The sequence below is a fragment of the Dipodomys spectabilis genome, unplaced genomic scaffold (assembly GCF_019054845.1).
Source record: "Dipodomys spectabilis isolate Male_0828 unplaced genomic scaffold, ASM1905484v1 ptg000046l, whole genome shotgun sequence".
Classification (NCBI taxonomy): Eukaryota; Metazoa; Chordata; class Mammalia; order Rodentia; family Heteromyidae; genus Dipodomys; species Dipodomys spectabilis.
Genome location: NW_024870723.1, coordinates 6,231,892 through 6,259,249, shown reverse-complemented (window position 1 = coordinate 6,259,249; position 27,358 = coordinate 6,231,892). Strand labels below are relative to the sequence as shown.

General features: G+C 40.4%; 1 protein-coding gene across 1 annotated transcript in view; it reads left to right on the top strand.

Moving 5' to 3' along the window:
• Nucleotides 1-27,358, top strand: part of C5 (complement C5) — a 75,365-nt gene that overhangs the window by 18,525 nt on the left and 29,482 nt on the right. Inside the window, exons 11-27 of the mRNA XM_042678693.1 lie at nucleotides 190-375; nucleotides 1,464-1,667; nucleotides 3,684-3,893; nucleotides 4,018-4,167; nucleotides 6,787-6,916; nucleotides 8,199-8,261; nucleotides 9,510-9,707; nucleotides 11,401-11,491; nucleotides 13,540-13,613; nucleotides 14,259-14,398; nucleotides 15,633-15,860; nucleotides 17,584-17,644; nucleotides 19,170-19,259; nucleotides 20,680-20,892; nucleotides 21,409-21,484; nucleotides 23,816-23,975; nucleotides 26,362-26,457. Coding sequence (XP_042534627.1) covers nucleotides 190-375; nucleotides 1,464-1,667; nucleotides 3,684-3,893; nucleotides 4,018-4,167; nucleotides 6,787-6,916; nucleotides 8,199-8,261; nucleotides 9,510-9,707; nucleotides 11,401-11,491; nucleotides 13,540-13,613; nucleotides 14,259-14,398; nucleotides 15,633-15,860; nucleotides 17,584-17,644; nucleotides 19,170-19,259; nucleotides 20,680-20,892; nucleotides 21,409-21,484; nucleotides 23,816-23,975; nucleotides 26,362-26,457 — 2,370 coding nt within the window. The remainder of the gene's footprint in view (nucleotides 1-189; nucleotides 376-1,463; nucleotides 1,668-3,683; nucleotides 3,894-4,017; nucleotides 4,168-6,786; nucleotides 6,917-8,198; nucleotides 8,262-9,509; nucleotides 9,708-11,400; nucleotides 11,492-13,539; nucleotides 13,614-14,258; nucleotides 14,399-15,632; nucleotides 15,861-17,583; nucleotides 17,645-19,169; nucleotides 19,260-20,679; nucleotides 20,893-21,408; nucleotides 21,485-23,815; nucleotides 23,976-26,361; nucleotides 26,458-27,358) is intronic.

Sequence of the window (27,358 nt, the reverse complement as noted above, 5' to 3'; positions counted from 1 at the left end):
TGGAAGTGGAGCTTTGGCTCCAGTGGTAGAGTGTTAGCCTTGAAGGAAAATAAAGCTCAGAGACAGAACCCAGACCCTGAGTTCAAGCCCCAGGACCAGCACCTAAAAACAAAACTAAACAACAAACAAACAAACAAAAGGCATGATACGATACATGATTGAATGGATTTAAATTGTTTTCACAAACAGGTTCAGGTGAAGGATTCATTGGACCAGCTTGTAGGAGGGGTGCCAGTAACTCTGAACGCACAAATAGTCCATGAAAACCAAGAGATGTCTGACTTGGAATCGAAGCAGAGCACGACAAGTCTCAGTGATGGAGTGGCTTCATTTGTGCTTAACCTCCCGTCGGCAGTGATGGCGCTGGAGTTTTCTGTGAGTTGAACCTTCTTGCTGTATTTGTTAGGACATTGTGTACTTTTGAATGTATGCTTTGGCTACTGTGCAAAACAGATGTGGTGAATTCCACCCCTGCATCCAATGGTTAGTTCCATCATTTTCACATCCAAAACAAATGGATACCAGAGACAATCTGTGAATCCATCAAATGGCTTTTGAGGAAAATAAATCTGTCCACTTTTTTGTTTTTAAATGAACTGTTCTCGCTTACATCAGTAAGAACATATTAGAATGCATTCTGCACTTCAGAAAAAGGTATAGTATTAGACAGTGGAGACAGGAATATCTCCTCCATCCTCCTCCTTTTTTCTCTCTTGATAGAAACAAATGTATGTGTGTGTGTGTGTGTGTGTGTGTGTGTGTGTGTGTGTGTGTGCTGGTTGTTAGACTTGAACTCTAGGCCTGGGTGCTGTCTCTGAGCTCTTCAGCTCAAGGCTAGTGCTCTACCACTTGAAGCACAGCACCACTTCCAGTTTTCTGGTAGTTCATTGGAGATAAGAGTCTCATAGCTTTTCCTGCCCAGGCTGGCTTTGAACCAAGCTCCTCAGATCTCAGCCTCCTGAGTAGCTAGGATTTCAGGCGTGAGCCACTGGTGCCTGGCTATCAGTCTGGTTTTATAAGCAATCCTTTGTGTTGATTATTTCACAATGAAATGAAGCCAGCCTGTCTCTGTAATAGTCATTCGTAGCTTCTGTCCCTAGTCCTCAAGAATTAGGTCTACTTCCTTGCCACTTCTTTTCTCCTACTATCAATTCCTGTCATCTCATCCTTTAGAAAGAGAAGCTCCTTAACTTAATACTATTGCAGAAAGGGAGCAAACATCTTCTCTCTTCACTTCATCAGACTCCTGCACATCACCCTGAACCTCTTCATCATTCTCCATAGTCTCTATAAAGGAATTTGATACACAGCTGTACAAACACTGGAGCAATGGGGCTTTTAGCCTCCTTTTACATTTGGCATTGTGAATTTTAGAAATGTAGAAAACCAAGAATTTAAAAAACACATTTTACAGAAAAGCATTTCTCCCAGTTCACATGTGTTTTTGAAATTCTCTTTTTCAGGTCAAAACTGATGCCCCAGACCTCCCCGAAGAAAACCAAGCTAGCAAAGATTACCGAGCAATTTCATATTCATCTCTCAGCCACAGTTATCTTTATATTGATTGGATTGAGAACTATAAACCTTCACTTGTTGGAGAATATCTGAATATCATTGTAACCCCCAAGAGTCCATACATTGACAAAATAACTCACTATAATTACTTGGTAAGTACAATAATTGTAAATATATGTCTACCCACCCCAAACCTGGAACAATTTCCAAGTAGCTCATGACTGTAATCCTAGCTACTCAGGAGGCTGACATCTGAGGACCATATTTGAAGGCAGCCAGGACAAGAAAGTCCATGAGACTCTTATGCCCAGTTAACCACCTAGAAACTGAAAGTAGTGCTGTGGCTCAAAGGGATAGGACACTAGCTTTGAGCAAAAATAGCTTAGGGATAGCACTCAGGCCCTAAGTTCGAGCCCCATGACTGACAAAAAATAAAAAGCATTAGAGTGATTATGTGTGTATTTTAGAGTGGTCTCAAGAAATTATCTAATTTGAGTTTCAGCTTTTCAAAAACCTTTAAGATAGAATATGATTGGCACAACCATTTCACAGATGAGATAATTATGGGACAAAGAGTTTCCAACATCACTTAGCTCAGAAGAAGATTTTGCTTTGAGCCAGGACCTCTGATTTCTGATGTGTTAACTCCTTCTACTAAATGGAGCCTAATTGGGCTAATTAGGGCCTGATTACATCACCTTAGCTCTTATTTCATAGCCAAGGATTACATGTCTACCCCTACTTCAAGTACATTGGTCTAAAACAGAGAGCTGCAAGTCCTGCTGCTGGGAATTGAATCATATCACACCTGCTCCAGTTGCACAGCCAGCGACATTCCCCTTCCATCACTAAACATCACACAGGAGGTGACTCCTTTACACCTGTTGGCGAAGCCTTGGAAAGAAGGTATAGAAAGCATCAGGGGCTTCTTGAGAGAGAACCATGCCAAAGGCCATGTCAACAGGCGCTGATGAGATCTTTCCCCAGGCTTCTGAGGCAGGAATTCAAAAATAAATGAGGTCCTGAGGCAAATTCGGACTAGTGGGGCCATAGAGAAACTGTTCGTGGACCGCAAGCCAAGTTATGTACACAGTCTGCTCGTTAAGAACAATTTCAGGGACTTTAGAAGGTATTTCATTTTATGTTTTCTAAATTTTTTACTTTAAACATTTAACTTGGGATTCAATCCATGGTTTTAAAACTTAATCCCAAAATAATATGCACCATACACACACATACATACACACATAATTTTTTAGTTAACAAAACAAAGGAGGTTTTAGGACCAGTATATGACTTTTTAAAAATCTAGGCTCAAATTTTAGTTCACTAATTTCCTAGTGATTTGATTTTGAACTAAATACAGAATGCTATTTAGTGACTGGATCTATTTCTTCAATGGGCATAAATATTCCAATCACATTGGTGTATTGCAAGAATTAAAGGAGTTAAAAATATTAAAGTTCACAGCACACAGTTGGAGCATATAGACATGTCAAATCTCTCTCTCTCTCTCTCTCTCTCTCTCTCTCTCTCTCTCTCTCTCTCTCGGGCTTGAACTCAGGACCTGGGCATTGTCTCATAGCTCTTTCACTCAAGGCCAGTGCTCTACTACTTAAGCCACACCCCCACTTCTGGCTTTTTGCTGGTCAACTGGAAATAAGGTTCTCTTGGGTTTGCTGGTGGGATTGGCTTCAAACAGCAATCCTCAGATCTCAGCCTCCTAAGGAAGGTTACAAGTATGAGGCACCAGCACTAGCTATTTTTATTTTCTTTCTTTCTTTCTTTTTCTTTCTTTCTTTCTTTTCTTTCTCTCTTTTTTTCTCCCTCCTTCCTTCCTTCCTTCTTTCCTTCCTTCCTTTTCTTTCTTTTTTGTTGGTTGTGCTGTCCCTCAACCTTTTTGTGCTCAAGGCTAGTGCTCAACCACTTGAGCCACAGTGCCACTTCCGGTTTTTGAGTGGTTAATTGGAGATAAGAGTTCTCATGAGGACTTTTCTGCTTGAGATGGCTTTGGACTACAATCCCTAGATCTTGGCCTCCTGAGTAGGTAAGATTACAGGTGTGAGCCACCATTTTTCTTTAATGTACTTTTTGCTCCATTTCTAAGTCCATCCTCAAGCCCAGGTCTTAGTTTTGTACTTATTGTGGTTTTTGCTGTTTCTTTTCAGATTTTATCCAAGGGCAAAATTGTACATTTTGGCACCAGGGAGAAACTTCCAGATTCTTCTTATCAAAGTATAAACATCCCGGTAACACAGAACATGGTTCCTTCAGCCCGACTCCTGGTGTATTACATTGTTACTGGAGAGCAGAAAGCAGAACTGGTGTCTGATTCAGTCTGGTTAAACATCGAAGAAAAGTGTGGCAACCAGCTGCAGGTGAGTCAAATAATACATCACTGCAAAGATGTCGTCCACAAGACGAAGGCTGGCAAAGCAGCTGTTTCTGCACAGCTGTGTCCCCTACAAATGTCCTCTTCCTTTGTTTCAAATGACCTTTCAGGTTCATCTGTCTCCAGATGCTGATGCTTATTCTCCAGGCCAACGCGTGTATCTTAAAATGGAGACGGAGTCAGACTCGTGGGTGGCGTTAACTGCAGTGGACAGTGCTGTGTATAGAGTCCAAGAAAGAGCCAAAAGGCCCATGCAAAGAGTTAAGTAGTGTTCTTCTATGCTTGCTCTGGGACAGAGAGCGTGTCAATGCAGTGCCTCCGTAAAGGACAGGTTGGTTGTTGGGGAAGAGTTAAGGCAACACTTGGCCTGATTCTCTATGATGTATTCATTGATAAGTATATGTAGTTGTATATTCATAATCTTCCCCAGGACGATTCCTTCCTAAAGCACAAGTCAATCCTTGTTTTCTAAATTTAAAACATATGACCAATTCCATCCATTTTTTTTGCAAATGATGTAATTTTGTTTTTCTTTATGGCTATGTTATATTCCATTATTTATCTATCTATCATCTATTTATTTATATAACACATAGTTTATCTATCCATTGGCTGCATTGGTGGTTGAACACTTTGATCAGTTTGGCTGTTGTGAACAGAGCTGCACTAAAGATGGATTATGCAGATATTTTTCTTTTGGATGTAGGCCTGAGAATGGTATAGTGGGATCACAAAGTCATAGGTCTATTTTCAGTTTTTTTTTTTTTAAATTTTATTTTATTGTAAAGCTACTATACAGAGGGTTACAGTTACATGAGTGAGGTAATGAGTACACTTCCTCTTGAACATTGTTACCCCCTCCATTGTTTTCCCCCTACCATCCCCTCCCTCCCTCCTATTTTCAGTTTTTTGAGGACCCTTCATACTGATTTCCATAGTGGTTGTATTCATTTACATTCCTACCAACAGTGAAGGAGAGTTATTTTTTCCCTGAAAAGGTTCCAGATTTGTTGGTATTTTTTTTTCTTCATGGATGCCATTCTGACTGGGGCAAGATAAAATCTTAGTGTAGTTTTTTTTTTTTTTTTTTTTTGTATTTTGGGATTTTTGATTTTGTTTTGTCATGGGGCTTGAACTCAGGGTCTGTGTGTTGTCCCTGAGCTTCTTCACTAAAGGCTTTGAGCCACAGTGCCACTTTCAGTTTTCTGGTGGTTAATTGGAGTTAAGAATCTCAAGGACTTTCTTGCCCTGGATGGCTTTGAACTCAAATTTCAGCCTCCTGAGTAGCTAGGATTACAGACATGAGCTTCCAGTGCCCAGCTTAGTGTGGTTTTGATTTGTATTTCCTTTAGGGCTAAGATGTTGAGCATTTCTTCATGTATTTATTAATCTTTTGTATTCCTTCTTCTAAGAACTCTGCTCATGTATTAATTTGTTTCTTAATTTTTTTGGACTCTTTGTATATTATGGATATTAATCCTTTATGTGTTGAATAACAGGTTGGCTCTGTGGGGGGGTTCCCTAGATTCTATGGGTTGGCTCTTTTGGTTCTAATGATTGTTTCTTTCACTGTGCAGAAACTTCTAAGCTTGATGCAGTTCTATTTGTTCATTCTTGCTATTATTTCCTGGGCAATTGAAGTCTTATTTAAGAAATTGGGACCTATGTGTATCTCTTCACAGTTATCCCTACATTTTCCTGGAGTGTTTTTTCAGTATTAGGACTTACATTAAGATCTTCAATCCACTTGGAGTTTATTTTTGTGCAGGGAGAAAGATGAAGTCTAATTTCAGTGTCTTGCAAATAGATCACCAGTTTTCACAGTGTCATTTGTTGGAGAGTTTGTCATTTCTCCAGTGTTATGTTTTTGGCTCCTTTGTCAAAAATTAGATGGCTAAAGTTGTATGGTTTAATTTCTGGGTCTTTTATTCTGTTCTATTGGTCTTCATGTCTGTTTTGGTGTATGATCTTTTTTAAAAAAAAAAAAACAACTTTAGTTACTTCAAAATTAGTTTTACTTTTTTCTTTTGGTCATTTGTGCGGCTTGCACTCAGAGCTTAAGCACTGTCCCTGAGCTTTTTTGCTCAAGGCTAGCACGCTACCACTTTTAGCCACAGTGTCACTTCTGGTTTTCTGGTAGTTAATTGTAGATAAGAAAGAGTCTCACAGATTTTGCTGCGTAGGCTGGCTTTGAACTGATATTCTCAAATCTCAGCTTCCTGCATAGCTAGGATTACAGGCATGAGCCACCAGCATTGGAAAATTTTTTTGTTAATTCTTTTCTTCATGCTTTCACCCATTTATTTCTTTATATATTTAAATTGTAAGCATCGTATTGACTACAGCATTTACTGTGCGTACAAAACACCAACCATGGGCTGATCTCTAAGAATCTCTTCCTGATATGAAAGCTATTTGATAAGAACTTGGTTCTTGGTTGAATTTTGAATAAGTGAGTATATAAACACAAAGGGACAACCTAAAGAAATGAGGTTGAAGCTGGGCACTGGTGGCTCACGCCTGTAATCCTAGCTACTTAGGAGGCTGAGATCTGAGGATCACAGTTCAAAGCCAGCCTGGGCAGGAAAATCCATGAAACTCCAATAAACCACCAGAAAACTGGAAGTGGCGCTGTAGCTCAAGTGGTAGAGCACTAGCCTGAAGAGCTGAAGGACAGAGCTCAGGCCGAGAGTTCCAGCCCCACTATCAACAACAACAACAAAAAATGAAGTTGAGCAATCTGGCCTCTCTTCATTTGACAGAGGAGCGAGTGTGCTATCTATTTCTCGGATTTTGAGATAGTCATGTCATGGTGCTTTGGTTCCTCAGAGAAATGTTTTAATTCCTGGATAGGATCCACATGTTGCTTTTCTGGACAGGTATTTCAAGCTTTGGAGAAGAGTGACCTAGGCTGTGGGGCAGGTGGTGGCCGTGACAATGCGGATGTATTCTACCTAGCTGGGCTCACCTTTCTCACCAATGCCAACACGGACAGCTCCCAAGAACACGGTAAAACATGCTGTGTTTCTATGATTGACATTTAAGCCACTTGCCTTCCAGCATTCATGTTTGTTGTTCTTCCAGAATATTCTCTATGTTGACCTCAGAATGCCATGGTAATGTGTTTCTTTTGGAGAAAGCACAGATTCGTGTAGAACCCGAGTCCTCCGTGGTCTCCTGAGAATTTTCTAATCAGTCCTCACTCTGGTCTTCCTAACTTTATGTTTCATTGATACAGACTCAAGGTTGGCTCCCAAGGATGGGACAATGCTATTTTATGGCTTTTGGCCTTAACTCTTAGGCTTTTCCTTTTACAAACTTAGAATAATTACAAACCAAAATAATTACCTCATTTTCAGGAACATCAATTTACACCTGTAATCCCAGTGACTCTGGAGACTGAAGCAAGAGGATTGTTAGTCTCAAACTAGCAGTAACTCATTCGTTCAAATGACTGACTCAATGAATGAATCACATGCTCTATGAGGTGTCTTCACCATTTCTTCTTCCTTTAATAGGGAGTATATCTTACGGGGACTAGATCTACTCATAAGTAATACAATTACAGTACATTCTTTTTTTTTGTATTTTATTCTAAAAATGCTGTACAGTGGGGTTACAGTTACATGAGCAAGGTAATGAGTACATTTCCTATTGAGCATTGTTGCCTCCTCCTTTGTTTTCCCCCTACCATCCCTTCCCTCCCACCTCCACAGCTATCTCCCCCCCCCCCACTGAAGTTATAAAGTATTCATTTTCAACATAGTGGGTCAACCTGTATCCTTATTTAAGCATTTTGTTTTTTCCCTTCCCCTCCCCTAATCAGAGTACATTCTTAAGGTTAGTTAAGCTCACTCTGGACAATTGTGAACTCTTCAAGGGCAGAGAGTACATCTTAATCATCTTCATCCTTCGATTTAAATATTATTCATCATTATGCTTGAGATGGGGGTATTTGTATGGTACTTGCTAACAACATAGTTTAAATAGCAACCAAAAAGAGTAGTTTACTACTTGCTCACTCTAAATGCTTAAAATTAAGATCACTGGGTCACTAAGGTGAACGGTTCAAAGCTAACCTCAGATAAAATGATCAAGCTATGGGCTATGAGATCACATGGTCCATTTGAAAAAAGAAATCATATTAAGAGGCATTATGCACAATGTCTACAGATTTGTTGTAGACATTTGTTGTAGACTTGAAAATATTTTAAACATTTAGTTTTATGGAATTTTTTAAAGGTTTCATTTCCTTTTCTTCTTCTCTATCCTTTAAAAAAATAAATAACAGATGAAACTTGTAAAGAAATTCTCAGGCCAAGAAGAGAATTGCAACAGAAAATAGAAGAACAAGGTAATAACTCTAAGTTGCATACAATTATAAAATACCATGATCATTGCCTTCAAAAGCTGTAGAAAATGAAGCATTACACAATTTCCCTTAACTTAAGATAGACATTAAACATATAAAGCCTGAACAATGACTCACGCCTGTAAACTTGGCCACTCAGGTGAAGAGATCAGGAGCAATGAGACACCAGGCCAGCCTGAGCAAAAAGTTTTCAACACCCTCATTTCAATGAATAAGCCAGATATGATATATATACCTAAGATCTCAGCTACACAGGGAGCCATGTGTAGAAGGATTATGTTCTAAGGCCAGTCACAGGCAAACAAGTGAAGACCTATAAAAATAATAATAAACCAAAGAGGACTGGAAGTTTGTCTCAAGTGGTAGGGCAACTGTCTAGCAAATGAGAGGCAAAACAAGAAGGAAGGAAGGGAGGGAGGGAGGGAAGGAGGGAGGGAGGCAGGAAGTCTCGAGATGGGGAAGGGAGGAAAGAAATTAATTTCTTCTATTTCATATACTCAACAATTAATAGAATTTAGATTATTTTTTGGAAAATAAGACATGGGAATTCTTTCTATGGTAATGTGATCATTGTCCATCTTACAGTAGGAAGAATATTGATGTGGGAGTTAATGGCCTGAGTTCAGCTAATAGCCATGCTTATAGCATTGTAATAATTTCTTACGTTTACATATGAATTATTGTAGTTCTTCATGTCACAAGGATAGTCAAGACACAGCTATATCTGAGACACAGATAAATCTGAGCATATAATAAAGCATGATACTGCCAGTAAGGTTTACCCCACATGTCACAGAAGACATGTTTGAACAAGTAGAATATATTACTTTGGGAAGGACATTACAGTGTAGTATTAGAAAACCACTTGGCTATTTAACCTATGTTCCTCAGAGACTGCTAAACCCTGAGCATCAGTTTCAAAAGTGAGGACATCCTTAAACCACTCAGTGTGCATTAGATGCCCTGGTGAGGCCATGAAATTGCCCTCCTGGGGTAGTTGCAAAGAAAGGGCCGTGTCTTGTCGACTAGCTACGGCTGTTGCTGAGAAAAGGAATCATTTGGAAGTGGGAGCTACTCCCCCGCCCCTTGGCAGTAAGGGGGAATTTGAACTCAGGACCAGGTGCTCTACCACGTGAGCCACACCTCCCAGCCCTCCGCTGAGACTCCTTTTGGACCTGGGATGTTACGCCCAGGCCTGATCCGGGGTTCTTGTAACTGCCATCGTTTCAGCTGCCAAATACAGGCATCCAGTGCCGCGGAAGTGTTGTTACGATGGCGCCCGTCGCAACGACTACGAGACCTGCGCGCAGCGCGTGGCGCGCGTGACGGTGGGGCCGCACTGCATCCGGGCATTCAACGAGTGCTGCACCATCGCCAACCAGATCCGAGCTGGGAGCTCCCACAAGGGCTTGCAGCTGGGCCGACTGCGTAAGCCGGGCGCTTCCAGGGGGCGGGGCTGCTCGGCACGTGCGATCATCGTGCTAGGGATGCGTGCGTGCGTGCATGCATGCGTGCGTGCACGTGGGGGTGTGCGTGCGTGTGCATGTGTGAGAGAGAGCGATAGAGAGAGAGAGAAATGGACGCAGGTAAATGGAAGGGCCGGGAGGGGCTGGGGGGAAATGTCCTCACACACTGGCAGGCTGAGTTGAAACCCCTTTCATACATCTGCCTGTGTCTCACACACACACACACACACACACACACACACACACACACACACACACGGGATCAAGATGCATTGTATTCACAAGCTGCTTGGGGAAGTTGCCAACACACATTCAATACCTAGTCTACCAAATTAGGGAAAAAAGAAAAAGTGAGGTTTGCGGTGGGCCTGCGCCTGCGGCCTGCAACCCTAACTGTTGAGGAGGCTGAGATCTGAGGATGGTGGTTTGAAGCCATCCCTGGTGGGAAAGTCTGTGAGACTCTGATCTCCAATAAACGACTTAGGAAAAACAAAAATAAAAACAAAGTCAGTATGATTCAAGTGGTAGAACACTAGTCTTCAGCAAAAGAAATTCATGGACAGAGGCCAGGCTCAGGGTTCAAGCCCCAGGACCAGCAAAAGAAGGAGGAGGAGGAGGAGGAGGAGGAGGAGGAGGGGGAGGAGGAGGAGGAGGGGGAGGGGGAGGAGGAGGGGGAGGGGGAGGAGGAGGAGGGGGAGGGGAAGGGGAGAGGGGGAGGGGGAAGGGGAAGGGAGGAGAAACAGGAAAGAGGAGAAGGTGGAGGGGAGGAGGAGAAACAGGAAGGAAAAAGGGAGGGGGAAGAGAAGGGGAGGAGAGGAAGAGGGGAAGGGAGGAGGAGGAGGAACAGGAAAGAGGAGGAGAGGAAGGGGAGGAGGAACGGGAAGGAGGAGGAGAGGAAGGGGAAGGGGAGGAGGGAAAGGGAGAGGAGGAGGAGAAGGGGAAGAAGAAGAGGAAGATGGAGGAGGTAAAGGAGGAGGAAAAGGAAGGAAGAGGAGGAAGGAGGAGGAGGAAGGGAAGGAAGAGGAGGGGGAAGGGGAGGGGGAGGGGAGGAGAAAAGAAAAGTGAGGGTGGGTGAGAATGTTGAAAGGAGTGACATTGATCAAGATGCACTGTATTCATAAACTGCTTTGTTGAGTGGCAACTCCTTTGTACAACTACTTGAGATAATAAAAATAGTTTTGTGTGTGTGTGTGTTTGTCAGTCATAGGGCTTGAACATGGGGCCTGGTCGCTGTTCCTGCGTTCTGTTTGCTAAAGGCTAGTGCTCTACCACTTTGAGCCACAGCCTCACTTTGAGTTTTCTATGGTTCATTGGAAATAAGATTCTCATGGACTTTCCTGCTTGAGCTAGCTTTGAACCACAATCCTCAGAGCTCAACTTCCTGAGTAGCTAGTATTACAGGCATGAGCCACCAGTACCAGGCTAACTTAAAAAAAAAAAAAAGGAAAACCATTATAGGTTTTTCATGTCTTTTTTTCAGTGCTATTATATTATAGAGAGAAATCATAAGGCCTTCATAGTTCTATTTTGAAACCACTTAACAATGCTTTAGTGGCCTTTTAGAAAGTACTTTAGTTATAAATGAACACTCATTTTAAAATTTATCTATAAGCAGATTTCTCTTTTTCCACAATTGCACATAATTTTTTTCTCAGACATACAGACCCTGTTACCAGTAACGAAGCCAGAAATTCGGAGCTATTTTCCAGAAAGCTGGTTATGGGAAGTTCATCGTGTTCCCCGGAGGTATCATGTTTCTTTGATGCTCTTTTGGAAAGAAAATATGGAAAATGTAAATCTCATGGCCAAAAGTCTGGACACTACTCATTTCTTCATAGTTAAGAAATTTAGTTAAATTTTGTTCTGTTTTGCTTCATATTTTTAATAGCCTTTTCTCTGGTTATTGGTGTCAGGGTAACATGAATTGTTGGTAAAGATAAAAGATAAAGATAAAATCATTTCACTTCCTTTTACTGCATACAGCCAGATGCTTGCTTGCTTTTTTTTTTTTTTTTTTGCAGATGTAGGGCTTGAACTTGGGGCCTAGGCACTGTCCCTGAGCATTTTTGCTCGACTAGTGCTCTACCATTTTGAGCCACAGATGCACTTCTGGTTTTTGAGTGGTTAATTGGAAATAAACGTCTCCAGGGACGTTGCCTCCCCTCTCCCCCACCACCTGGCTTGAACCAGGATCCTCAGATCTCAGCCTCCTGTGTAGCTAGGATTACAGGTGTGAACCACCAATGCCTGGCTAATTGCATTTTTGTTTGACATTGTTCATTCTCTAGCACTTTTGGTAAAATTTTTCAGTACTGTCAATACCAGTGATTGAACTAATTACCCCTCCCAATTAACTATATTATAAGAATCTCATAGTATGATAATAGCAATATTTGTTTGCTTTTCTCATTAAAATGCCTTGAAGTAGAAAACAAAATTCATCATACTGTTAGTTTATTGGGCTATGATATTGCTTGCAGAGGCATGAAAATAAATGTATCAAATGCATGCATACTGGGTTTGAACTGTTCCTCCCTCTTCCCCCCATCTCTCACTCTCTCACACTCTTTGTGTCTCTCTCTGTCTGTCTGTGGCTCAGTCTGTCTCTGTATCTCTGTCTCTCTATATCTCTGTCTCTCTGCCCCCCCCCCCCTCTCTCGCCTGTCCTAGGGCTTGAATTCAGAGCCTGGGTACACTTTAGTCACAGCTCTACTTCAGCTTTCTTGGTGGTCAATTGGAGATAATCTCACGGACTCTGGTTGGCTTTGCACTGAGATTCTCAGATCTCAGCCTCCTTGGTAGCTAGGATTACAGGTGTGAACCACTGGTGCCCAACCTCTGAGGTCTTTTGATTCCTTGTTGATACAGTTACTGGAGTAATGTACACTTTATTTGCCTGTCTCCCACTAGCCTGTTCAGGGATTGAAGTCTGTATGTGATACAAAGTTGGTGGCATAGAGGAAAAGAAATATAGAAGCTTAGTCATAATTAGACATTTTTAGTTGTATCAAATTTTTATGAACAGTATTAGGATGCATTACATTAGTTCAGTATGATGGTGGGTGCCTACAAGCTCAGCAATTTAGGAGGTGGAGGTGTGCAGATCATAAGTTTGAGGTGGCCCAAGGAAAGTTAGCACAAGATGGTATCTCCAAAACAAAGCAAAAACAGGACTAAGGGCATAGCTCAAATAGTAGAGTGCTTGTTTATAAAGTGTAAGGCCCTGGGTTTAATCCTCAGTATTACAAAAATAATTATTAGTTTTTCTTTCCTGTTTAGAACATAATCACAATAAACACACTTTTTGTTTTTTTGTTTTGTTTTGTTTTGTTTTTTGGGTCCAGTTGTGGGGCCTGAACTCTGGGCCTGGGCACTGTCCCTCAGCTCTTCAGCTCAAGGGTAGCCCTCTACCACTTGAGCCACAGCGCCACTTCCGGCTTTTTTCTTTTTGCTTATGTGGTGCTGAGGAATCGAACCCAGGGTCTCAGGCATGCAAGGCAAGCGCTCTACCACTGAGCCACCTTCCCAGCCCCTAAACACACTTTTTGTTTATATGTTTTGACTTTGCAAAGTTACAAAGGTATCCTGGACACTTGAATGCTCCCCTTATATGTGTAATATTTAAAAGTAAGAGTTTAATGTATTTTTCTTAATGAGTGTTCCCTTGCTATCTGATAGGACTGTATATTGTCATTTTCTTTTCTTTTCTTCTAAAATAACATAAAGCAAAAAATTCTATCAAGTTGGGTTAATGTTTCAAGGTAGTTGAATCATCTCAACATTTTAAATTCCAGAAACCAGTTGCAATTTGTGCTGCCTGATTCTCTCACTACTTGGGAAATTCAAGGTGTTGGCATTTCAGACAGTGGTAAGGAAGCATGTTACATTTCTTTATTTAAGGAGTGATTTCATTAGTAAGATGTAATTCTTTGTTCATGTACATTTAATTTACCCTAGATAATAAGTGATAAATTATTGTTTAGTATTTATGTATTAGCAGAAGACATAGCTATACTCATACCTTTGAACCTATCGATTTCTCCTTTTTCTCTTATCTAGCTGTAGAAAAGAACTCCCAACTCTATTTTTTTCTACTTTCTCAGTGACTGAGGGCCTAAGCAGATTTAAAAACAAATATATCCCTATTGGGCTTATTTTCCTTTGTGGCAATAGTATTTGTTATTCTGTTTTTTTCATGGAATCTTATTTTCCATGATCAAAACTTTATGTTCATGAAATAGAACCAATTGTGACTATTTATTTTGTACATTTGCTAATAAGTATTTCATGCCTCAAATAGAATTAAATAGTTGTGGGACAAACAAACTCTGCTAATACCAATAACTATTTTTAAATCAATAGGCAGAAAATTCAAAGGATGGGATGACAGTCCAGAGGGAAATGTGATCTGATTTTCTTTTATCTTAAAAGCCAATGTGACATACTTCCATACCAAAACAGCACGATAGAAATTCGCTAAAATGTTCCTAACTTGCTTTTCCTTTGGACTAAGGTATCTGTGTAGCTGACACTCTCAAGGCCAAGGTGTTCAAAGATGTCTTCCTAGAAATGAATATACCCTATTCAGTTGTACGAGGGGAACAGATTCAATTGAAAGGAACTGTTTATAACTACAGGACTTCAGGGATGGTGGTAAGCAGGCATTCATGCTATGTTTAAACAAATGAGGGAAAAGGGGAGACATCCTCTGGCTTTCTAAGGGTGTCAGTGGGGTTACTATCACATGCAAAACAATAAAAATTCAATTCAGTTCAGCAGTAAAAACCAAATGGTTGTGATGAATGTAGTACAGGCAATGCAGTCTGACACAGCAGGAAGAAAGGAAGAGTTAGGACCAACCAACCAGAGTCTCCTTCCTGTCCTTCTAACCCAGTCCCCTTCTTATTCCCACAGCTACAGCTCTGTGTCACCATTAAAGTAGCCCATCCATGGACCCAGTTACATTCCTTCTCCCCATTGACCCTCTGCTGTTTTTGCTGTTGTTATTCCTGTACATTTGCTCTGTAATCCTAGCCACTCAGGAGGCTGATATCCGATGATTGAGGTTTAAAGCCAGCCCAGGCAGAAAAGACTCTTACTTATCGCCAATGAACCACCCCAAAGCTGAAAGTGGAGGTATAGATCAAATGGTAGATCTCCAGCCTTGAGTAAAAAAAGCTAAGAGAAGCACTCAGGACCTGAGTTCAAGCCCCAGTACCAACATACATATGTGTACATATACACATACACAATAGGATTAAGTCTTTGACTGGTGTCACTCTCAAATTGTAAATGAATATTAGAGAAACTGACTTCTCTACAATATGAAATCTTTTACATCTTGTGCTTTTAAATCTTGTGCTTTATGTACAGGATCCAAGTCAGCAGTTTTGGGCCCCTAGGCCAAATGTGACTGTCATGTCGTGTGTGTGTGTGTGTGTGTGCGCGCGCGTGTGCGTGTGTGTGTGTGTGTGTGTGTGTTGTGGGTGTGTCTTAAAAGCTAAGGATAATTTTTACATTTTTAAGTCGTTGAGAAGGTATCAAAAAGCCCAGGAAGATTTTATGACACATGAAAATTATATGAAATTCAAGTTCCTGTGTCCATTACTAAGCTTGACAGTCACAGGCATTTGGAGAGGTGCTGTCCACAGCTGAACTTAGAAGATTTGAAATGGACTGTGTATGGTGCCTTCTCTGCTGGAGCTGCAGGCTTCTGCCAGGCCTTCGAACCTAAGGGGTTACTACACACTGTTAAAGTCCCAGGGGAGGGTCTGTGTTCAGGAAGGCATAATTCGGGGTAAACTTTCTTAAAATACTTTTTTTTCATAAACTGTCTGACTCCCATGATATCATGTTTTGATATGATTTTTCGCTGGGGACATTTCAGTTCTGTGTCCGGATGTCTGCTGCAGAGAGCATCTGTACATCAGGAAGCCCAGATGTGGACCCTCGGGGGACCAAACCCTCTAAATGTGTGCGCCAGAGGGTAGAGGGCTCCTCCACTCATCTGGTCACCTTTAGTCTGCTTCCTCTAGAAATCGGCCTCCACCACCTCAACTTTTCACTGGAGACTTCATTTGGAAGAGAAACTTTAGTAAAAACATTACGAGTGGTGGTAAGAAAAATTTGGTGTCCTTTTTTGGGGAGGTGGGGTGAGTTCAGGGACAATACTAGGGATTGAACTCGAGGACTTGAGCACTCTCTTAGCTTTTTCACACAAGGCTGGTGCTCTACTTCTTTAGTCACACCTTTGTTTCCAGCTTTTTGGTGGTTAATTGGCATCTTATCGTTCTTTTGGGTTATATAGTGAGTTCCAAGCTAGCTTGGACTATGTGATGAGACTATTTCATTAAACTGAAACAAATAAAAAAAATTATATAGAGAAATAACACTTGTTTATTATAAAAATATGAAGAGTGAAAAAAAAACACAGAAGGAAAAAAATTTCACCCATAATCTCCACACCCTGAGATTTTCACAAAATTTGAAAATAGGACCATCTCCCCACCCACCCCAGGCAAATTCAGACAATGTATCTTGAAATACATGGCCAAATTCTAGGCCAATGACTGAGTCAGAGCAATGCACAAGTTACAATGCTTACATTTAAACAATTTACACTCTAGAAAACCTTCCATTTTATATATGAGTAAACAGGCAAAAATGAAAAAAGAGAAGAAAATACTCTTTAGAGTATTTTCATGTTATCAAGAAGAAGATCTTCTTTTTTTTGTTTTCGTTTTTGAGACAAGGACTTTCTATGTATCCCATGCTACTCCCAAACTCCTGATCCTCCTGCTTCAACTATTTAAGTGCTGAGATTACAGGTATATACCTGCTCATTCTGATACAATTATGCTTTGTCCATTTAAAATAATACTGACTTTAGGGCTGGGAAGTTGGCTCAGTGGTAGAGTGCTTGCCTCACATGCATGAGGCACCACATAAGCAGAAAAAAAGCCCGAAGTAGTGCTGTGGCTCAAGCGGTAGGACGCTAGTCTTGAGCTGAAGAGCTGAGGGACAGCACCCAGGCCCAGAGTTCGGGCTGCACAACCAACAAAATAGATCGATAGATAGATAGATAGATAGATAGATAGATAGATAGATAGATAGATAGATAGATAGATAGATAGATAGATAAAATAATACTTTAAAAAGATGTTTTTGACAAAAGCCACATGACTGGTTGATGACAGATTGGATCTTCCTAAGCATTCATTATCTGAATTCTCTTTGGAAATCACTGCAGCTAAACATGTATTGAATTAAATGCAGCCTGTAATGCCTGTAATCCCAGTTACTCAAGCGGCTAAGAGGCAGAAGGGTTGTAAGTTTGAGGCCAGCCTGGGCAAGATACTATAAAAACAAAACAATGCAACACCAAGAACAGCATGTATTGATTTATTTGGTGCAAGGCACATTCCTGAGCCATAGGTCCTAGAGAGACTGGAACGAGCTGATTGGCTTTAAAACCTGGCTTCATGCTGCCTATGGATGTGACACTGGATGTGTTACCTGACCTCTACATGTGTGCACACCTGTAACTGTCAAATGGAAGTAATGATAGTTGCTACTCATGGAATATTTAGAGATTAAATAAGCTAATATATACAGAGTCCTTGGAGGAATAACCTGACTATTACTTTTGTTTTACTGTCTTCTCTGATCAATAGTCACATAGAAAAATCTTATTGCTATAGATATGCATGCATGGAAACATTTGTAATCATTTATCTTTTCAAAAAAAAGGGATTTTTTTTCATTGAGAAAAATCAATCCAAGGAAGCTAGGTCATAGAGATATAATTATATTCTTAACTAAGTACTTTTTGTCTTTAGCCAGAAGGAATCAAAAAAGAAAGTTATGCTGGTGTTACTCTGGATCCAAAGGGAATTTATGGTAGGAAAATAATTTTATTAATATGTCGTGGGTTTTGCTCTTGAAATTAAAACATGATGTAAGACTAAAACATACATGTAATCTATTTTTCAAGATGTTCAATTGTAGATTAAAAATTGTCTATTCCCTACCTCATTACCTTTCTCAGTAGCACTCACAGTGCCATTATCTGGATGGTTGACACCAAACAAAGATAATTACTCCATTTAAAGATATTCATTCTAAATTCAGGACTTTGAAATAGTAACAATTGATTGCCTTCCTGATATATTAGTGATTTTTCTATACATTGCAGTGATTTGTAGTATTTTATTTTAGAATGATCAATCCAAAGAACATCTAAGAAAAAGGTATTATTACATAATTATTTAACTTGCATCATTTGAAAATACAACAATGTTGATCAGTCACTTTGCAAACCTATTCTCCTTGGGCTGGGAAGGTGGCTCAGTGGTAGAGCACTTGCCTTGCATGCATGAGGCCCTGGATTTGATTCCTCAGCACCACATAAGCAGAAAAAAAAAAAGCCGGAAGTGGCTCTGTGGCTCAAGTGGTAGAGTGCTAGTCTTGAGCTGAAGAGCTGAGGGACAGCGCCCAGGCCCAGAGTTCAGGCCCACGACTGGACACCCCCCCCCAAAAAAAAACCCCAACCTATTCTCCTCATGCCTATTGCTTCCCTATCTCCCTGCTTTTGCTCAGCTATAGTACAGTTCTAGACAAAGTTAGAACTTTGCAAAGATTCTCTCCCTGTCTCTGTGTCTCTCTGTCTTTCCTAGTTCAAAGCCAGCCCATGCAGAAAAATTCAAGAGACTCTTATGTCCAATTAACCAGCAAAAAGCCAGAAATGGAGGTTTGGCTCAAGTAATAGAGCTCTAGCCCTGAAAAAAAATGCCAAGTAAGAGTGCAAGTCTCTGAGTTCAAGCCCAGTACCTATACATGCACACACACACACACGCATACACACGTTTACTAGAACAAATGATATGCTATCAATGCCAAGTATCATTTTTATGATATACACCAGTGAGTGATTATAATGAAAAATTATCTGACCCAGTATCCAGTATTCTAAAACTTGGCTATTGTGTACATAATAGAAAAAGTGTGTCTAAGACTAGGAGCAGAAAGTGGAAAGAATTTCAGTTCATGCTTCCCAATGGAGCTGGTGTGCAAATTACCTTGTCTAAGAAATTACATGTTAGTTATTTTTAGATTTTGATTCCAGGAACAATTTTCTCTGTTTGGAAAAATGGCATGTTACCTCTCCCTGATGGATAAAATTGACATAACCTATTTACTACAGGGAGCTTACCGCTAAATTTAATCTGTTATTTTAAAGAGCTCATACATGTCAAGGGCTTGATAAATGTATTTGATGGTTTTTCTTCCTTTTAAAATCTTAGTAGTTTTATTATACCAACGTCTTTAAAAATTTTGGGTGTCATGTGCAATATATGATACATAATGATATGTAGTCATTTTCCCCTAAGAAATCTGTATAAACATGATTTTTTTTAAATTACAGGTGTCATTAGCAGAAGAAAGGAGTTCCCATACAAGATCCCAGTAGATATGGTCCCCAAAACAAATGTCAAAAGGATTTTGAGTGTAAAAGGTAAAGCAACAGATCCTGTTTTTCTTTCTTATTTCACTTTGTCCTTCAGACTAAAGCCAAATCTTCTCAAGAGTGTTGTATTTCTATTTTTCTGTTTCCTTGCATATGTAAACTCTGCCCTTGAGAGTACATTCTCTCTGTACCCTAGCTTCAAACACGTGATCACTTTTCCAATTATCTTCTTTTGTGGACCCCACCTAAATAAAGATCAGTTCTCCCATAATGGAGAATGGGGTTGCCAACGGCCCCAAAGACTCCTCTAAAATGAGGCACAATTACTTCAAGACATAAAGAACTTTCTAAGGGACTCACGGCCAGTCCAATTCCACAGAAGGCTTTATGACCTACAGACATCTCTGAGACAACACTGCCCTGTTGAGCTGTCAGTCCACTTATGCTCCTGTGATAAAATACCTGAGGGCGGATCAGTTATAAAGATCAAAAATGTATTTCTCATGGTGTTAGAGGTTGGGAAATCCAAAGGCTCCAAACATCTGGCAAGGATTTCTCCCTGCTTCCCAAATGTTTTCTTGCTGCATCCTCAACACAACAAAAGGCAAAATGCCAAAAAGAGTCAACAGTTCCCTCCGACCTCTTTTATGACATTTGTTATTGCATTCGTGAGGCTAAAACCTTAATAATCACCACAAGCTATCATCAGCTTGATGACTAGGTTTCAGCATATGGATTTTGGAAGGGATACACATGGTCAAAACCATACCAGAGGGCTGGGAAGGTGACTCAGTGATAGAGCACTTGCCTTGCATGCATGAGGCCCTGGGTTCGATTCCTCAGCACCACATAAGCAAAAAGAAAAAAGCTGGAAGTGGCGCTGTAGCTCAAAGTGGTAGAATGCTAGCCTTGAGCTGAAGAGTTGAGGGACAGTGCCCAGGCCCAGAGTTCAGGCCCTGTGACCGGACCCAAAAACAAACAAACAAACAAAAAAAACCATACCAGAAATTCTCTCACCTCCAGTGGCTTGCCCAAGATTCCCAAAGGATTGTCTGATATCATTCATAATGTCCTAATCCATCAGGTTCAATAGCAGCTCATTTGCCATATTCTTTATGCGCTAATCTGCCTACCATATTATCATGATGTTAAATTTTTTTATTGTATAGATGAGGTACAGCTGAGTTACAGTTACATAAGTCAGATAATGAGTACATTTCTTTTTGAACAGTGTCACTACCTCCCTCATTTTCTCCCATTTTCCCCTCCCTATCATGATATTTTTAAAGTCTTTTTCTTTGTTACTTTTAAATTCCTACTTCTAACCAGATCCCCTTTTCTTCACCCCATTTCTAAGAAGCAGGTAAACTGCTGAGATGAAACGGGGTGAAACCATTTGCTCTTCCCTCTTCATCGTGTTTGAAGTCGATAGGAAGTGGTTATGTCTGCTCTGATTTCTCTTTCTCAGGGCTCCTTATAGGGGAAGTTATGTCTACAGTTTTGAGTCAAGATGGCATCGATATCCTAACCCACCTACCCCGGGGCAGTGCTGAGGCAGAGCTAATGAGCATCGTCCCAACGTTCTATGTGTTTCACTACCTGGAAGCAGGAAACCACTGGAACATTTTTCATCCTAACTCAGTGACTAAAAAACAGATCCTGAAGAAAAAAATGAAAGAAGGTAAAACAACAACAACAAATACCACCACCACTACTACTAATAATATATCATCTGATTTTTTTTCATATCATCTGATTTTTTTAACAAATATTTCTGACTGAGTTCATTTTCAAGGTGTTGCAAGCTATGTACAAGTTTAATTGTAAAAAGCATCTCAGTCCCCCCCTCCCCACAAAAAACCATGAGATGGTCTCTGTTGTATACCTGAATACTGTTTTTGTGGCATTTAGGCTGAATGTTACCAAAATGCCTGGCTGAAAGGCAAGATGCCTGCACTGGAAACCCTCAGAGCACTTTGAATCAGATCAGAATATTCTGATTGATGAAACGGATTCTCAGTTCAAGAACTTCATGTCCTTTATTTTGAGAAGTTCAGTGTTCATTACACGATGACTTACGTTACACATGACAGGAAGTTTACTGTTCCCCAGGGATGGGGGGGAGGGGATATGACAAGCTGAACGGAAACTGAAGTCAAATGAAACACTGTCTTTTTTTTTTTCTGGTGCATCTTAGGGTTGGTGAGCATCATGTCCTACAGAAATGTTGACCATTCTTATAGCATGTGGAAGGGTGGAGATGCTAGCACTTGGTAAGTAGGAGATTTTGCCTTGTGTTTTTCATACAGAGTTTGATTTACTCATTAAGAATAAAAGACAGTATGGAAACTCCATTCCTCCAGATGTTCAGACTGAAATCCTAGTCCTTCTTCAGTCCTGTCTTTCTTCTTCAGCCACATCTGAGCTTGGCTGTATCTTCAAACACATCCTGGATTTGACTACTTGTCAGCAATGACATTTATACCATTCTGGTCCTAAACCAACTTCCTGTCTGGAATATTGCACTCACTCCTTTAACTGCAACACTGCAGGATGGTGAAAAGGAATGAACTAGATCTACTGGGACAGCTTAAAAAACAACAACAACTGAACATTGAAGGAGGGCAAAAATCAAAGTTCAGAATGATCATTATAATTCAGTAATGATCTTTTAAAAACCCAACAAGAACTCTGTTTGAATTCACATATTTGTATATTAAAGATCCTCTTGGATCAATACTCACTCAACCTGACACTGGAATGACCAGTTAATATATGTTAGGTAATGTCACTCTAAAATGTTCAGGAGCTTCTCATATCTGGGGTTAAAATAAACACAAAAGAATGATACTGTATTGTTCATAAGGAAATGGAAAGACTTGGGAAAAATTATATTAAATGAAGTAAGCCAGACCCAGAGAAACCAAGCTTACATGGCTTCCCTCATTTGTGGTAGATAGAATGTACCTATAAATCAGTAACTAAACGGGATGGGTGGTATGCAAATGGTTAGAAATGAATTAATTGAAGTATAATAGACTCTATGGACAGCTCAAATAATATAATCTTTTTGAAAGACTATATCAAAGCCCCACAAAATCAGCACTAGGGAATGGGAACATGAAAGGCAGTGAGGCTAAGGGGAGAGGAGTAAAGAAATGCAGGGGGGAAGAGGGAGACAATGCATCAATAATTCATTGCATATAACACAAAATTAAGAAAAGTAAGGAAAGGGGAGGGCCAAAGGCGGGGTGAGGATGTTGAAGGGGGGTGACACTAACCAAGATGCATTGTGCTCATAAACTGCTTTGTTAGATGGCACCTCCTTTGTACAACTACTTAAAGATAATTTTAATTTTAAAAAACACAATATTTTTATGATGGCTTCAAGAGGTCTTTAAGATCTGGCTCTTCCTTACCTCTCTCCTTGGTCTCCTATATTCAACTGTAGGTCCATGGCCTTCTTCCTATTTCTCAAACACTCCAGGCGGACTTCCACTTCAGATCCAGCACTAATATTTCTCTTGGTTTTTAATGCTCCTCCCCATTCGTTGACTGAATGATTTGGAGAGTTTTTTCCCAAATATTTTCCTTTGTCATTTCATAAAATGGACACATGCTATCAAATCATATGCTTTCAATTTTTCTTTTTAAACAGTTATTATTAAGCAGCTGTTTTAAAAGGTTACAATTTGAGCCGGGCACAGGTGGCCCCCGCCTGTAATCTTAGCTACTCAGGAGGCTGAGATCTGAGGCTCATGGCTCGAAGCAGCCTGGCCAGGAAAGTCTGTGAGATTCTTATCTCCAAGAAACCACTAGAAAACCGGAAGTGGTGCTGTAGCTCAAGCGGTAGAGTACTTGCCTTGAGCTGAAGAGCACAGGGACAGCACCCAAGCCCAGAGTTCAAGCCCCACAACCAACAAAAAATAAATAAATAAAAAGGTTACAATTTTATAAGTCAGGTTATGACAATGCACCTTGATCTATTGTTCTCCCTGTTATTTCCCCTCCCATCCTTAAGTTATATAGTCCAATGTTTACATAATGTACATAGAATATAATAACTGCATTTCTCACCCTTCCCCCACATATTTTTATTATTACCTTAAAATGGATGTACAAGGGGAGGGGTGTCAATTTATCATGTCCATGTATGTATGCAGTGGTTTTGATTAGAGATCGCCATCTTCTCCCCTCTTCCCATCTATCCCTTCCCTACCAGTCTCATCATCAAAATTTTTTCTTTTAAAGAATAAACTAGGTGACTCTGGTGGCTCACACCTGTAATCCTAGCTACTCAGGAGGCTGAGATCTGAGGATCACAGTTCAAAGCCAGCCTGGGCAAAAAAGTCCACAAGACTTATCTCCAGTTAACCACCAGAAAACCAAAAATAATACTGTGGCTCAAAATGGTAGAGCGTGAGCCTTAGCAAAAAAGCTCAGGAACAGCTTCCCAGGCCATGAGTTCAAGTCTCATAACCAAAAAAAAGCCCACAAAAAACAACAATCACACAAGAATAATAAACTGCGTGAAATAGGCATGCTGTTAGTGGAATCCAGCAAGGACTCAGTATTCTAAAGGTGCACTCAATTTTGTCTTAAAGGTTAACAGCATTTGCTTTAAGAATACTTGGACAAGTACATGAATATATAGAACAGAATCAAAATTCAATTTGCAATTCTATATTGTGGCTGATTGAGAATTGCCAATTGGAAAATGGGTCTTTCAAGGAAAAATCCCAATATCATCCAGTAAAATTGCAGGTAAGGAAATCAGATGTACAAAATAACAATCAAATTTTTACAAGTTTGAGTTTCATTCACATTCTATTATGGGAAGACACAAAAGAAGAGAGAACAAATTAAAATATGTTTTTTGTTTTGTCAGTCATGGGCCTGAATTCTGGGCCTGGGTACTGTCCCTGAGCTCTTCAGCTCAAGGCTAGCTCTCTACCACTTGAACCACAGCACCACTTTTGACTTTTTCTGTTTATGTGGTGCTGAGGAATCGAACCCAGGGCCTCATGCATGCTAGGCAAGCACTCTACCACTGAGCCACCTTCCCAGTGACAAACTAAAATATGTAACCCAGAAAGAAACTTACTTTGTATATAGGACAATAATATACTGGGATTCCCTTGTGTTCTAGCATGGAAAGACCTTCAGATGGTTCCCATTAGTCAAATAAATAATATCTTATTCTTATCACTTATTTGAAACACCAAGCATCTGTAGCTCTTGGGAGTAAATTCCAGAGATTTCAGAATAAGTAAAATATACCTATTTGATTCCTTACTTCTGGTATTGGAGCTGTACCTAAAGTTCAGAGCCTGCTTATGAGTTAAGGTTATATGGTATTGTCATAAAAGATGCAACCCTATTTACATCCTATTACTAAGAGAGGTTAGAGACAATTAATGAAAAAAGTGCCACCAACTGCTTTCTGAGATGAGAACCTACTTCCAAATTTGGATTATAATTACACTATCACTCTTCTCTGGACTGTCTTCTACTCTTAAAATGTTTTTATTGATGATCCAGCAGAAATATTTTCTACATGCCCAAATCCAATGCCTTTCTTATCAGACAAGAATGGCCTCTATGGCTGACAATGGGTCTCATGATGGTCCTTTGTTACACCACCAGCAGACTACAGTTCCCAGAAGAAGTAGGAGAAACTGATCATATAGATGCCATTTGAAGAGCAAAACATTTTCCCCTCAGATAACCAGCTATCCATCCTTCAACATGCCCTCAACTACCATTGGCTGAGCACCTACTACATGCAAAAGAGTAGTGGGAAAGGAGAGTCAGGAAGAATATGTTCCAGATTAGATCTCTGTCACAAAGGACCTAGGACACTGGTAGAGAAGGGGATGGCTATGGAAATTCAAGTATTAATACCAGTAACACTCATAATCTGTGTGAATAAATATCTAACAAATATGTAGTAAGGACTAGGTGGCAGAGACCCAACAGTGAACAGTATAGTTACTGGGGATAAAGAGCTTTAGGTCTAGCTGGCAAGTCAGGCAGTAATTAATTTTAAATGTCTGGTAACATATTAAGGAAAGGGAAATACAGTTTTATTGAAAATAGAGAATCCAATCTAGATTGGAAAAGCAAAAAAAAAAAAAAAAAAAGAGTTGCCTCACACTGCTAGGCAGGTACTCTACCACTGAGCCATACCTCCAGTCCTAGTTTTTGTTGGTTGTTTTTAGGATACAGTATGGCTTCTTGCTCAGGGGTACTCCTGGATCACAATCTGTTTCCCTCATAGCTGAGAGGACAGGGCCTGCACATCCAGCTTCCCTGCCTTGAGGAGGAATCGTGAAGATTGTTCTGCCTATGCTAGTGCAATCCTCCCCGTCTCAGCCTCCTTTGTAGTTTAGGGTGAAAGGTACACACCATCATGCTCAGATATAGGTTTGAGAAGGGATCTGTCTCATGAACTTTTCTGCCTAGGCTGGACTCAAACCACAATTCTCCCATTCTCAGCCATTCAAGAACCGAGGATTACAGGTGCAAGACTGTAACCTGGTCTATATTGGTTTCTAAAGTAGCTGCACTAATTTATATTCCAACCAGCAGTGTACAATGGTTCTCTTTCCTCTCATCCTTGCCAGCACTTCCCCTTTTGGATCATGGCTTTCCTCACAGATGATTTCTCACTGTGCTTTTAATTTGCATTCCCTGATGATTAGTGATGTTGAACATCTTTTATATGCCTGGTGAGCCTACCAATTTGAATTCCAGAAAGAGAGAGAGGGTGTTCTATTCAAAGAACAGGGGCCAATAAAGCTGGAGAGGTAAACCAACTTCACTGAAAAGTCTTATAAGCATTATACTGGGTTATCATTACTCTAAGAACAGAGCTCATGTTGCAGTACTCTGCAGACAAGTTAGCATTTGAACAGGACCTTGGAAAGAAGGAGAGTTTAAATGTAGTGAAGTATGAAGTGGGGATTGGGGGTTTGGGCAGGGTAAGTGAAAAAGGCTGTGGGAAAATCCGAGTGCTTAGGAAGAAGATATAAGCCATTTAGCTAGACTCCACAAAGGGGAAGAGTGGGAGAAGGCTCAAAACAGAGATTAAAAACAGATAATTTCTCTGAAAACTCCACTTTGTCTTCCTTTTAAAATATTATTATAGGGTACCTTGCCTGTTGAAGCTCAAGAAAACACCTTGTATATGACAGCCTTTTCTGTGATTGGAATTAGAAAGTCCTTTGACATTTGTCCCCTGACGGTAAGTATGAGTTCTCTTTTTTTTTCCCTAGCTGATCTCTTGCTGTGTCTTCTTCTGAGGGGGCTATACCCATCTGATGACACGTATTTTCAAATACTTCTTTTTCTACTTTTCACATTCCTTGAAAATGACTAACTCAAAGGGTTACCAAATTGTGACAGATATTTGAGTCACTTTGTCTCACCTCCTCATGGAAAGCTAAGAAAGCTGACCCCTGGAAGGTAAGGTGAATTTGTTACTAAATTGTAGAGCTGGGACAATAACTGGAACTATCATGGGAAAAATGACCCACATCCCCAGCTTCCTTGACCTATCTTTGTGAGACATCACTGTCATTTGAGTATTGAAGACACAGAGAGAGGCTCTAACTCAGGGAAACACCATAGGAGCTTCCAGAGATGATCAGAGGTGACCCCGAGCTAGGTCCCTGGGCTGAGGTTAAATACCCTTGCCTGCAAAGCAGAAGTGAGTTACACACATCCTTTGAACCTGAGATGGGCAAACCCAAAGGGATTTGCAGAACATAAACTGCAGAACCAAACTACCTTTTAGTTTGTTTCACAGATGTTTGTACTTGCTCTCAAGATAGAAAGAATCAAAGGAGGACAGTTCCCAGGAACCTAACTGATCAGTTGGCACTGAAGTTTACATGAGTGAGAGGCACAGGTGGAGCTGGGAGAGAAAGAGCCACCACAGCTACTCTGCTAGTACTCTCAGCCTGGAGTGATAAGGACTTTGTTACCAGGAATTTTTAGGAGAAAGGAGGAAGCACATCTCCCTTCCCAGCAAGACTTCTTTCATTATTATTATTATCATTATTATTATCATTTTACTTTATTTATTGTTTTGTCAGTTGTGAGGCTTGAACTCAGGCACTGTCCCTGAGCCTCTTTGTACTCAA